Source organism: Rousettus aegyptiacus, unplaced genomic scaffold (genome assembly GCF_014176215.1).
Source record: "Rousettus aegyptiacus isolate mRouAeg1 unplaced genomic scaffold, mRouAeg1.p scaffold_m13_p_5, whole genome shotgun sequence".
Taxonomy (NCBI): Eukaryota; Metazoa; Chordata; class Mammalia; order Chiroptera; family Pteropodidae; genus Rousettus; species Rousettus aegyptiacus.
The window spans coordinates 43,808,147-43,821,979 of record NW_023416308.1 but is presented as its reverse complement, the minus strand read 5'-3'; the positions used below and the strand labels follow the sequence as shown (position 1 = coordinate 43,821,979).

Here is a 13,833-nt window from a genome sequence, read left to right as displayed (position 1 = left end):
TCAGCCAGCTGCAAGGAGATAAGTTAGAAGGTTTTATAAATTCAGGTGTAGAGGCTACCACTTGGAATGAAGAAGCCAGTTTGCAGAGCATAGAGAGGCCTGCCATAGAAAGGAAAGAGAAAAAGAGGGGGCTGGGGGTAAAGAGAGAAAGGTAGCTGCCGAATGAAGTTTCAGTCCATGAGATCCAGTTATATACCCTGTAATTTGTTTCCATTGTATTCTATTAATAATTCCCCTTTTACCTCAGAATCTTTGAGTGAGTTTCTGTACCTCGTAAGCAAAGGCACCTGTACTAAGTCATCACCCATGGAATACCAGGCACTCACTGCAATTGCACTCAGTGCAGTATGACAATAGCCTACTAATCAACCAGTCTTTTGAACACCTACTCGGTAGACCAACTTGTGAAGTTCAATAGGAGATCTAAAGAGAACTGAGCCACTGTCTTTGATCTAAAAAAGCTGGTGGTTTAGTCTATCATACTTGTGAAACTTAGTTTGGGAAGTAAAATTAACACAGACAAAACTGAGAACAAATATATGACACCACAAAATCAAGTGTTTAGCTGGGTGGAACTAATTCTAAGGGCAGTAGTTCAGAAAAGGGAAATTAAGGAGTTCTTATAGGAAGAAGAGGGCTTAAAGTTCACTCTGAAAGAACTTTCAGGATTTGGATTGACTGAAAGGAGTGGCGAGGCTTGGGGAGGAAGTTCTTGCCAGATGCTGAGAGATGGCAGTGGTGGGTGAAGCTGAAGGTGGGGTGGGGGGGGGCAGGGAAACGGAGGGGCATGTGGAGCATGAGGAGAGGGTTACAGACTGTAGCTGGCCTAGACATTAGAGAAAGCCTCATCCAGGATTTTTACATTGCTCCTTCAGCCTTCCTTTTTCCAGACTTCATCTGAGATTCTTTCTTTAGCCAACATTCCTCAGCCCTGAACACATTTCCTATCCTTGTCTTTTCCCTTTTCTTTCTTTTTTTAACATATTTAAATTTAAACCATTCTTTGTGACTTTTTCTTGGGAGAAGCACTGCAAGAAGAGAAGAAGGATGATGGTGCTGTGGGGAGATGACCCACCTCTCTAAACTCAGTGGTTCTTCTATGAGTTAAGAAATTTCCCTGATGAGGCCAGTTGATTGTCCTGTCTATAATCCCTTCCAAACTACTTCGCCCCTTGGCCAGCACTGTATGCAGCTCATGGCCCTCCCCCTGCCACCCTCCACTTTTCCGAGAACCCCTTTTTGAGGAATTTCATCACTTCCCAGAACAACCAAAACATTTTGGGGATATTTCTCTGTTAATGTTTAACCAAACATCTGCCTCTAAGGAGTGGGCCTGTGTCAAGGGGTGGGATGAATTGACAGAAGAAAGGTTGAAAGCCTGAGACTCAGAAAGACAATTTCTGCAGGATGACTCCCTAGCTTCTGGAGGAGATGGAAGGCAGTGGTGACATAGAAGAGAGATACCATGGAGTCTGGCTTCACCTCTAAGGATACTTATCTGAGCCATTTTAACCCTCGAGATTACCTAGAAAAATATTACAGCTTTGGGTCTAGTGACTCTGCAGAAAACCAAGTTCTTAGTCTTCTTTTGAAAAATCTTTTCAAGATATTCTGCCTAGGTAAGTTTGTCTGCTGTTTGTGTCTCCTGCCCCTCCCCCAACACAACTGTGAGTCTATACATAGATAGGGTATCAGGGCATGACAGTTTTCTGTCTAATCATTACTTGACAGCACTTTTGATATCACTCGTTTATTTAAGTAAGATAAAAACTAATGTTGGTGAGGATACTTTACAAAGTGCTTTCATAGCTGTCATTTTGTTTGGTCACACAAAAGGGCAACCAGAGGACAGGAGTTCTGTCCTTGATTCTACATCGATTGTGACCTGAACCAGCTGTTTAACCCTCGTGTTGGGCCACTTAAGAAATGGAGATTCTAATACTTATTTTGTTCCTAACTTAAAGGAATGTTGTGAATACATACGCATGAGATAAAGACCTTCCCAAAATGAAGGACTGGATGCTTTTTGGATAAAGACATTATATAAATTCTATGTCAAAAAAAATTTTAACTTTCCCCAAAAAGTATTCCTTAATAGTTTTGACATTCGTTGTAAGGCAGTCTTTCTGAATCAGGGTTTTGTACACCAGATGTAGATTATATTTTCCTTCTCCTAGACTCAAAATATCCTAGCAGCATGCCTCCACCTTGGATTAAGAAATAGAAAATGAAAAGCTGTTTTAAAAGAAGACTGACATGAGAGGAATGAGTAGTGACAGTCTAGTAGTGAGCGAGATGGTCTATCTTTGGGCTCCCCATCACAGTCCCAGCAAAGACAATGCAAATCAGCTCTATCTGCCACCACATGATGCCTGACCCCTACTTCCCTGTTCCTTCCTCTAAACCAGATGGCGTGAAGGGAGACCTCCTGATTGACATTGGCTCTGGCCCCACCATCTATCAGCTCCTCTCTGCTTGCGAATCCTTCAAGGAGATCATTGCTACTGACTACACTGACCAGAACCTGCAGGAGCTGGAGAAGTGGCTGAAGAAGGATCCAGGGGCCTTCAACTGGTCCATGGTGGTAGAATATGTGTGTGAGCTTGAAGGGAACAGGTAGAGAAATTGGGGTCTGCTTTCAGGCCTTCTGAAGGTACTCGAGTGACTGTTTTTTTAGAACCAAGAATTATCCTTAGAGTCCAAGTGGAAAAGCAAAGGAGACAGAGACCAAAAAGAAATCCTGGTGAAGAGAGTGAGAACAAGATAGACATGTGTGTGAACATGTGTGTGTGAATGTGTGTGTGAGTGTGTGTGTGTGTGCACGTGTATGTACACATCAGAACAGCAGAAGACACAAGGAGAGTGTTGAAGAGAGGGATACAGAGCAAAGAGGAATGAACACAAAACCTTTCCAGGCCTGCACGGGCTCCGTGTGCGGGCCAGGTACTTCAGGACCCTGTTTTAGGACAAATCCAAGAGGTGAAACCTCGCTAGCAGCTTGTGGGCATCAGTACTTACCCCCTAGCGCCATGCTGTTGCTAGCCTTCCAAGCACATGCGACTCTGCTGTGAGGGTGGCTGGTGCTGACACCACCACATACAACGTAAAGCTAATTGTGTTTTTAAACTGAGATTAGCAGCAAGAAGGAATTATTTGAAAAGAATTTTATGAACTCACCATCCATAAAATTAGAGCTTTATATCCTCACAACTAATCAGCATCTGATACTACCTTAACTATGAGTAAACGTATGCAAACAAATCTAGTTAAATTATTATTTCTCCCCACGTGAGAAATTGGCACTAGTTTCCTAGCCAGAGGTGACCAGTTTTGCAGGTCACTGTAACCTTCTCTTGTCCTGATGTGCCTCCAGCACCTGCTCAGCTGACCATCAGCTCTTGAAACCTCACATCTTTGCCGGTTGGTGTATTGCCACAACCCCACAGATTCCTTTGAAAACTGCACAAAGAGACCACTTTAATGTGTTTTCTTAGGATTCTGCTGGTCCTGTCTGTTACTTTGTGTATGCTCAGTTACAGTTACCTCTTTTTTTCTCCCCTGCTCTTGTGGGTTTTTGTTTTTTTTTTTTTTTTTTTTTTTTGGTATATTTTTTCTGTCTTTCCTCACTTCCCTTACCAAGGATTTAATTTTCACATGAAATCTTTTTCTCGCGTCCCCAAGTCATGTTTTTCTATATTTCCCCCTTTGCTCATATACTGCACACTGTGTATTGCACAGCATCCTCCATTTTTCCTTTTCTTGTCTTTTCATTCACGATGGGAAAGCATATATATATATGATTTGGTCAGGAAAGGGCTCTTATTTCCTGGGAAGATGATTTCCCTCACGAAACAAGAGCTAATACTTCTGGCTCATGGTCAAAGGAACTAGCATTTCTTTATTCTTTTAACAAACCTGTATCGATCACCTATGGTGTGCCACAGTACTAGCTACTGAGATAGAATGGTAAATAAGGCAGAGGGGGTCCCTGGTGTCCTAGAACTCACACCAGGGAAGGCAAGCATGTGATAGATCAAGGCCAACTTAAAGACTGTGGACTTCAAGTATAACAAGAATGCATTAGAGGTATAACCGAGAGAGCGATATGACCCAATTTACATTTACAAGGAACTCGCTGGCTATTGTATGGAGAATATGGATTAGAGGGGTCTAGAGGAGAATGAGAGATGCAGAAAGGAGACAATTCAAACCCAGGTTAGAGATGATCATGGTTTGAACTAGGTGATGGAGAGAAGTAGATAATTTTAAGGTGCATTTTTGAGATAGGATGGATAAGAATTGGTATCATGTATCAAGGGTGACTCTCATATTTCTGAACTTGAACAACAGGAGAACTGAGGTAATATTCCTGAATTCCAGGGAAAAATACAAGACTATGTGGTCTTAACATGTCCCTAAGGAATATGCTGCCTCCATGCTCTTCTTCTGGAGTGATGGTCAATTCATTTTCCTATATTTGCACTTTATTTGATTACCATCTAGTCATCAACTTGTCTTTATTCCTGAGTCAGTTTCCCTTCTGAAGTTAATGCTAATGTCTGCTTCTATTTCTTTAACCCTCCCATTTTCTTTTAATGATCTGCTAACTTCGAGCTTATTAAGAGTATTCTAAGCTTTATATTCATTTTTTACATATTGTTGCTACATTGTCTTATTATTTGTAGATGTGGATTGTCAAATGGAAGTAATCAAGGTGACTCATTGGTGGTAAAATTCTTTATAATATAGAATAAACTAGAAGTTTTATATTTTGTTCCCAATTAATCTTTTTGCTATCATGTAGAGTCACTAAATTTCCATTGGGTTTACACTGGTCTTTTATATTGTTTACCAGGGATAGTTAAGTGTTGAAATCAGATAGTGTGAATCTACTTTGTTCTTTTACAAGAATATTTTGGCAAATTTACTGCCATTAATTCTTAGAATAAGCTTGTCAATTTCTCCAAACAAGCCTCCTATGATGTTGGTTATGATTTCTTTGAATTTACAAATCAGTTTAGGAGAGCAGATTTATTGAATCTCCAGTCCATAAGCCTGGTTTATTTCTCCACACTTGTCTGGTTTTATACTTAAAGAAAGTGTTTTTCTTGGAAATAGCATGTTCTGGGTCTCGCTTTTCAATCCAATCTGACAACTTCTGCCTTTTAAGTGGATTGTTTATTTGATTTACCTAGAATTACTGACATTTATGGTTGAATCTAAACCTACCATCCTGGTATATATTCTCTATCTGTCCCATCTGTTTGTGTTTATTTTGCCTTTTGTTCCTGCTTTTCCTTGATGAATGGGATAATTTTTGGTATTCCATTAAGTATAAGTATATATACTTTTATATTCCTTTTCATCTCTTCTATTGACTTTTATTTTCTCTATTGACCTCTTTTGTGTTTTATGTGAGTGTGTGTGAGAATGTGATTTTTCTACAAAAAAATATTATATATTTTTAACGTATCTATTACCTCACGAACAATGAAAGATATTATAACAGTACAACTTCTTATTCACTCTCCAACCCCTTATGCACTTGCTGTCATATATTTTGCTGTATGTATACTATAACACTATAATACAATGTTATTATTTTTGCTTTAAGCAGTCAGTAGTGTTTTTATTTATTTGAGGATTTTGTTTTATTTTTAATTGTGGTTTAAAAAACCCACATACCATAAAATTTACCATCCTAACTATGTTTAACTATGTATAGTTTAGAAATTTTTAGTATATCTACATCCATCAGTGTTTTGTTTTGTTTTGTTTTGTTTTTGAACACTGTCCCGCCTAGTATTCTTCATTCCTTTCTGGAGATCTAGGCTTCTATCTGGCATTATTTCCCTTCACCTGAAGAACTTCTTTTAGCATATCTTATAATGCAGGTCTGCTGGAGACAAATTCTCTCAACTTACCAAGAATCAGTAATTTTTTTTCTTCCTTGTAGTATGAAGAATTTAACAATTTTTGATGCCCAAAGTCCTTTTGGCATCTTTCTTCCCAATGTTTATTGTTAAAATCTGAGATTTTAAAATCCAAATATTACAACTTAAAGTATTATTTTTCTGCTTTCTTTCAAGACTAATTTGGACATTTTCTTTCAGTTTATAATTATATTTGCAATTATGTGGACATATTTTATGCTCATTTTATATGATTTTTGTAGTTGTTTGAGTTTTTAATTCTGATTCATCTCTTAGTCAACTGAATAGGTCCTTGAACAATTTTTTCAAGAAGTACCATAAGTGACGTATTTCCTAAGCCCGTGCATACATAGGAATGTGTTTTTGTTGCCCATCACATGAACGATATAGTAAAATTGTTTAATATTGCTTAAATATCACTACATTTTTTTCTTGGCATTTAGTAAGAAGTTGAAGAGAGGCTACTTTCATATGCCATTTTTACCTCTAAACTCCTTACTTAGAACTTTGTCTTCGAACTAAAGATATGTTCTCAAAATAAAAGTAATTTAAAACTTCTCTTTTCTATTAACTACATGATTCTGCAGAATGAAATTAGTGATAACTAGAAAAATAACTGTAGCTATGAGGTTTGGGATAATATCTAACATTACTAAATAATTAAGAACATTCCCAGGATTCATAGAATTTCACAAAAAGTTTATTAAAAAGTTCTTAGTCGTGGTCAGACAACACACCTTTCTGAAGTCCAAATCATGTGTCAAGAAGGCTTTTATAACTTTCTTCTCTATTTCCCTAGCTATCAGAAGACTTTCCATCTCATTCAGAAACAAACCTTTAAAATCTAGCAGGCTACTAAAAGCATTACTTACTTCACAACAGAAACATTGGCTACTAAGACACCGTCCCTTCTCAATTGCTCTGTTAGATAAAACAAACAAACAAACAACAACAACAACAACAAAAAACCACACACATATTTTTGGCAGAACAATTCGGCGTTCTCAGCCTTATCCTTCTGCCAGATCCTGTGGCTTCAACTATTTTGAGAATGATAGTGATTCCATTCAACTTATGTCTTTCTTGCATCTTCAAGTACCTCTATCAACCCACAAACTATTTCTCCTGAGATTATTTCTTCTTTATCTGAAGCTATTTCTTGTGCTGACTGCTGCCAAAGACAATTTGAGCTGTTGCTTGTTACTCTGCCTTCGGAGTGTGACTCATAAATTTAGGTACCACTCATTTTTACAACTATCCTAAAAGTTGGAAGACACTGACACCAAATTCTTGCCCCACATTATTCATTTATCAAGCCAGAATGTCAAATACTAATATATAACTAACTACTCAAGCACGAACTGAGAAAAATGAGATTTTACTTTAAGAAACCCTAGAAACAGCCTTAATGAACCTCTGGCTCCTGGATCTTGGAACATATTGCCTTATGGTCCCCAGACTAGCAGCTTCTATATCACCCGACAGCTTGTTAGAAATGCAGACTCTTGGGCCCCACTCCTTACCTACAGAATCAGAATCTGCATTTTTACAAGCTCTGCAGGGACCTGTATGCAGTTTGCAGTTTGAGAAGCACTGATGTCTAGAACAGAGCTTCCCAGCAGGTATGCCAGGGCATGCTGGTGGTGGGAGTGAATGACAGGTGCGTTCTGTGAGTTGTTCTCTGCCCTCAGGGCAGCCAGAGGAGCCCGGGGAGGCTGCAGCCCCACTTTTGTTTGCCTCTACAGAGAGGAGCTCCCCCACTTACCTCAGTGTACCTGACAGTGGAAAGCTTGAACACCTGCTGAAGTGGTATATCTGAAGTAAATGTTCTTTATACAAAGACTTTCAATCTGTTTAAAAAGATGTTTATTGCCCCAAATAGACACAGCTGTGCCAAATTTGTTCCCTGAATTAGGGAACTGCCTTGATTCCAAAGCACCTCTGTATTTTCATGTCTTGTAAAAGATTGGTGTTCTTTCTCAGCCTCAGGATTTTGATGGTCATGAGGATGCCTAGGAAAAGTTACTGCCTTTTGTAAAGATGCCTTCCTCTTAAATAAGTGCTCTCACTTATTATCTCTCAGGGAGATTTAACAGGGCAGGTTGAAAATCCTTTAACTGGCCATTTCCTTCCAATTGCAAACATTCTACTTGCATGTTTCAAAGCATCTCAAACTCAATGTGCCCCAAATCGAGCTATAACCTTCCTCAACTCTGTTCCATTTTTGCTGTTCTCATCTCCTTGAATGGCACCATCCTATAATTAATTGGACAAACCAAAACCTTGGGGGCCAGCCTTGTCATCTCCTTCTCTGTCATGTTCCATAACTAGCACCAAGTTCTGTTGATTTTCTTTCCTGAGTTTCTCTTGAACCAGCATCTTTCTTCCAATATCTTCCATTACCTGGGCCAAGATACCGTTCTCTCCCTCCTAACTGGCCTCCCACTTCCACTCTCATCCCAACATAATTAACTCTAAATGTAAATCTGAACACATCACTCCCTTCCTTAGCACCCCTTAATGACTTTCCCTGGCTTTCAGAACAAAAAGCAAAATTCTTAACATGGTTCACAAAGCCTTGCCTTGTCTGGCACCTGCTGACCCCCTTTGCCTCCCTTTCCCCCATGCTCTGTCTTGCTTTTTGAGATCCAGCCTCATCGACATTCTCCTCTCTCTGTCTCCTCCCACCACACGGTTTTGCACGTAGGCTTTGCAGGTCCATGTCTTTGCACTTACTATTTCCTGTTACTGGAATATCCTCCTCCCCTCCTAATTCTTTTTGGCCTAGTTAACCTCTTATTTATCCTCTTTATCTCTGCTTACCTGACCCCTTTTTGGAGGAGCTTTTTCTACTACTCCAGACCAAGTCGAGCTCCCAACATTCTTCCATTAGTGCCGTGTCCCTCTCCTTCCTAGCATTTATCGATTTATCACAGCTTTAATTTTTCATTTTTGTGGATGATCATGGGGATTGCTTTTCCCTCACAAGGCTGTACACTCTAGGAGGACAGGATCTGTTTCTCATTTGTTTCTCTTTGGGGCCCCACTGCCCAACACTCCTCCTGGCACATAATAGAGGTTCAAAAATATTTGTAAAATGAATGACTGCTTGCCTTTTTTCTCCCAGACTCTCCCTCACAGAATGTCTTTTACCTGATTCAGCTGTGGCCTGTCAAAGGTTTACCAACAATTATTCCTTGCTCTTACAATTCTTACACTGACATCCAAGCTTATCTAGTTTTTTATTTCCTTTACACGTTTTGATGGTTCTCCCGCAGGAGGCCCAGCTGGAACCTCTGGGGATGGGGCTTGGGGGAGGTGAGCGTATTAGAAAAAAAGCTTGTCCAGGCAATTCTGATCCACCACCTGCCTTGTAGAGACAGGGCAGGAGAAAGCTCCTCTGAACCTCAGGGTAATTACCTGGGGTAAGGAAAGACATTCTTCAAAGTGCTCTTCCCAGGAGTGCTACTCTTCATCCTTCTATTCCTCTCCTCCCTCCCCTGCTCTCTCAGGCTTTTATAGATAGTGTATTTATAGAGGAAATAGCTGCCTTTTTTGCATATTGATTCGTTTGAAAGAATAGATCTCTGGAACTAGAGAAATGGCCACACTGCTTTTAGCTTTCTGTAAAACTGCATAACACTTTTCTGTTGTGTGTTTATTATCTACCCTTTGAGCTAAATGTGAGGCTGAGTGGTAATTGCCTGTGTCTCCAGGCGAGTCCATTTCTCCCCAGGTGGACTTGCAGGCTCTGAGGAGCCCTGAGGTGTAATCTTTACACAGCTGCCTTGGCAACCGAGTTCACCAATGTTTGCTGTACATCCAAGGACAAGCAGGTATCCACAACTGTGGGTGTTTCTAACGAATTTCCCTCTCAAATTGGCACATTCTCTGTGAGCTTTCTAGACTTCACAGTGTGTCTCACAGTTTGGGAACAATTTCCATCATCATCTGACTGGCAAGTACTAGTTCTGTGGCAACTTGTGTCTCTAAAATAACTTCATACACAGTAGGGCACAGAGGTCCAAACTGCTTCTGATATAATCACTTAAATATACCTTCCCCAAATATTCTCAGCACAGATCATCTTTAAACACATTCAGAAAAACAGTATGTCATCACTTCTTTGGCTTGTTGGGGACACTTAAGTCATTCATATGTGCAGATAATTTATTTGAAATGTTTCTATTCTAGATTAATTTATCTATTCAATCTATGTTTCATACAGACTCCCATAATATTGAATTCTTTTTTATTCTTAAAATATTCTGTCAAATTATCCATGTTCTATTAGGCTGGGTAGCAGCTTTGTAACTGATTTCCATGCTTTTAGAATGACTAACTTTCCCGGTTTCCCAGGACTGAGATGGGTTCTCAGCACCTGGGATTTTCAGTGAGAAAACAAGAAAAGCCCAGATCTATCGGGACAAATTGGTCACCCTACTACCATTTCTGCCCTTGATAGGGGAGCAAGTAGAGCCAATCAGAATTAATTATTATTCCCTGTATATATCAGTTTATTGGTTGGTAGAAATTCCCTGGAACCATCTCTCTCTCTCTCTCTCTCTCTCTCTCTCTCTCTCTCTCTCTCTCTCTCTCTCTCTCATAATCTCATAATGACTTTACTGAGGTACAACTCACATAGCATGTAATTCACCCATTTAAATTGTGTAATTTAATAGTTCTTAGTGTATTCACAGAATTGTGTAATCCTCACCACAATCTTAGAACATTTTCATAACTCTTCACATGAACCCTGTACCCATTAGTACTCATTCATATTTCCTCCATCCTCTCACTGGCGAACACTGGTCCGCTTTGCCTTTTCTGGATATTTCATATAAATTGAATCATGCAATATGTGGCCTTCTGTAGCTGGCTTCTTTCGCTGACCATAGTGTTTTCAAGATTTTTCCACATTGTAGCACGTATCAATTGTTTATTCCTTTTTATTACTGAATTATAGTCCATTGTATAGATATAGATTTTATTTATCTGTTCATAAGTTGATGTACATTTGAGTTGTTTCCATCTTTTGGCTATTATGAGTAATGCTGCTATAAATACTTATGTACAAGCTTTTGTGTAAACATATGTTTTTATTTTTCTTAGGTAAAATTCTGTGCGTAGAATTCCTGGGTCATGTGGTAACTCTTTGTTTAAACTTTTGTGAACTTCCAGAGTGTTTTCCAAAGCAGCTGGACCATTTTAGATTCTGACCAGCAATGTGACCAGCAATAGTTTCTGCACATCCTTGTCAACACTTGTTATTATCAGTCTTTTTTATTATAGCCATCCTAGTGGGTATGAAGTGGTATCTCATAGTTCGATTTGCATTACTCTGATGGCCACAGATGTTGGGTATCTTTTCATATGCTTATTGCTAAACCTCTTAAATGGAAAATTATAATAAACATAAAGGATATTTGTCAAAAACTGATTATATGCACTAGGTGTAAGATGTTTAACTAAATAGTTAAATAGGATGCCCACAACAAATTATTACTATCTCAAATCTTTCTACCTGGAGGTAAATCTCCAAGTTTTATTTAAACCATTGACTTTTCGTCATGACTATAAATTGTCTTAGTGTTAGACTCTCACCTGCTCTGATGTTAGGCCATCCTCTGCTCTCTCCATCAAGCCTTGTTGCCCGCATAACTGTCTTCTCCTGGAGCCAAGGGACTGTGTGTTCCCTGAATGCAAGTCTAGATTTGCAGCCCCGGTGCTTTGTTGATTTACTTGTTCAAAGGCTGGATACTCAGTCATCGCTCCTGTTATTTGAGCTCTATGGTTTTCCTGGGCACTTTACACACTCAGTTCTTCCCTTTCTCTTACCTCTCTGATTTAATGCTACTTCTTTCTTCTTTATCTGTTTCTCCAATTATTATTATGCATTCTATGCTTGTTGAATTTTGTTCATTTGCCAGTTTGTTCTTTCATTCCTCCCCTAACAAATTCTAAAATGATCCAAGGCACTCTATTTCATCTCCTTTGATGCTCCTTTCATTAACTGTTTTTTTCTCAAGAAGCCCCATTGATTTGGTAGAAAAAGATAGAAATCCTAGCAAGGCTACCAAGAAAATAATCTTTTTCAGAAAACATTCTTTCTGCAATATATTTTGGAACCTGAGAATGGCAACTAGTAGTTTTCTTCTTCCTAAGGGGGCCCTGGAGACAACTGCGAGACAGTGATCAACAGTATCTAAAAATTTCTAAGATGACCCCAGTCCCTTCATTGATCAACAGCTATGAAAAAAAATACCATTTCAGCATTTTAAACCCACTATTACCTGATATGTATGGGTCAAATGGCCACTACTTTGGAATTTGGAAGAGAGGACCAAGGTAATAACAATTAATAATAATAAATGAGGAAGGCACTATTATAAGCAGTGGAAGAAGAATAATTTCCTGGGGGCAGTCCAGGTGTAGAATCAGGCAGCCAGGTATTTTTATTATTTTCGATAATGTGGTCACATTCAGATACTAAAATGGTCTCTCATTTCTCCTTTCTCTACTTTTACAACAGAGATGGCCCTGAGGATATAGCATTTGGGACAATGCTGTCATTTTCGGCTCTGCCCAAAGAAATCTGGTGTCCCCATGAGTAGGATAGTAAGGTATTGGTTGGTTTTTGTGTTTCAGAGTGAAGGGTCCAGAGAAGGAGGAGAAGTTGAGGCGGGCAATCAAGCAGGTCCTGAAGTGCGATGTGACTCAGAGCCGACCACTGGGTGCTGTCTCCCTGCCCCTGGCTGACTGCCTGCTCAGCACGCTGTGCCTGGATGCCGCCTGCCCAGACCTTCCTGCTTACTGCACAGCCCTCAGAAACCTCAGCAGCCTGCTGAAGCCAGGGGGCTACCTGGTGATCATAGATGTCTTGGAGAGCAGCTACTACATGATTGGCGAGCAGAGGTTCTCTAGCCTGTGCCTGCGCCAGGAGGAAGTAGAGGCTGCTGTGAGAGAGGCTGGCTATACCATCAAACAATTTGAGGTGAAACCTCAAAGTTATTCTTCCACCAGAGCCAAAAACAAAGCACTTTTCTTCCTGGTGGGGCAGAAGCTGAGTAGATCTGCATGACACCTCGTGATCACAATTAAAGCAATTCCTCTGATTTATGCACTTGACTTCAGTTGTTGTGCTAAGTAGAGGTTAAAGGCTGGGACCTCGATGGTTCATCTAGGACAGGGTTGTAGCCATCAGTCAACCAAGGAAAAAAGGGCTGGCCAACTAGTCTGTCTCTAGTCTTCACTGCCTGTGATTACAGAAGAAAATCTGATTTTCCTTAAGCATCCCAGTGATGATGGCACAAGCCCATACATCCCTATAGAGAAGTGCCTGAAATTGTTCAGTATTCATTTCCTAGAAGGCCTGCTGCCTCCTTCTCTCCCAGGAACAGGTTTCTCCTGCTCTTCAACTGTTGCCTTCTCTGGGGACCCTGTCCTCTGCTGGGGTCCACTAGTACCACCACCACCTCTGGGGGCAGAGAACAGCTGTCCTCTTTGCTCCAAGGTCCTAAGTATGAGTCAGGGCCCTTCTCTTACTTCCCTCAACACACTTAAGCCAAGGCTGTGACTTTTATCTAAAGAGAAGTTTAGGAGTTAGCAAAGGAGATAACAAACACTATCTTACAGCTGCTATTAGAAACAGGTGTCTTCAGAGCCCACATCCTTAGAGGGTCCTGGAAGGTAGCCTGTTGGCATAGTTCTTGACCAAGCATCTACTTGGAGTTAGCTTACATCCCCATGCCATGCCTACCCTTTCTGGCTCCTAAGCCCCATCACCACAGTGCTCTAAAACAGAGGTTGACAAACTACAGCCCATGAGCCAAATCCAGCCTGCTGCCTGCTTTGTGATGTTTTATTGGGACAGAGCCACAGCCATTCATTTATGTATCTT

At 40.1% G+C, this 13,833-nt stretch overlaps 1 protein-coding gene across 1 annotated transcript; it reads left to right on the top strand.

Annotated features, from left to right (window-relative positions):
- The first annotated feature begins 836 nt into the window (after positions 1 to 836).
- Positions 837 to 13,056, top strand: NNMT (nicotinamide N-methyltransferase). Its single transcript, XM_016134939.2, has 3 exons — positions 837 to 1,619; positions 2,409 to 2,616; positions 12,582 to 13,056. The coding sequence occupies exons 1-3, from the start codon at positions 1,466 to 1,468 to the stop codon at positions 13,012 to 13,014; spliced, it is 795 nt and encodes a 264-aa protein (XP_015990425.2). The 5' UTR covers positions 837 to 1,465; the 3' UTR covers positions 13,015 to 13,056.
- Positions 13,057 to 13,833: the final 777 nt, after the last annotated feature.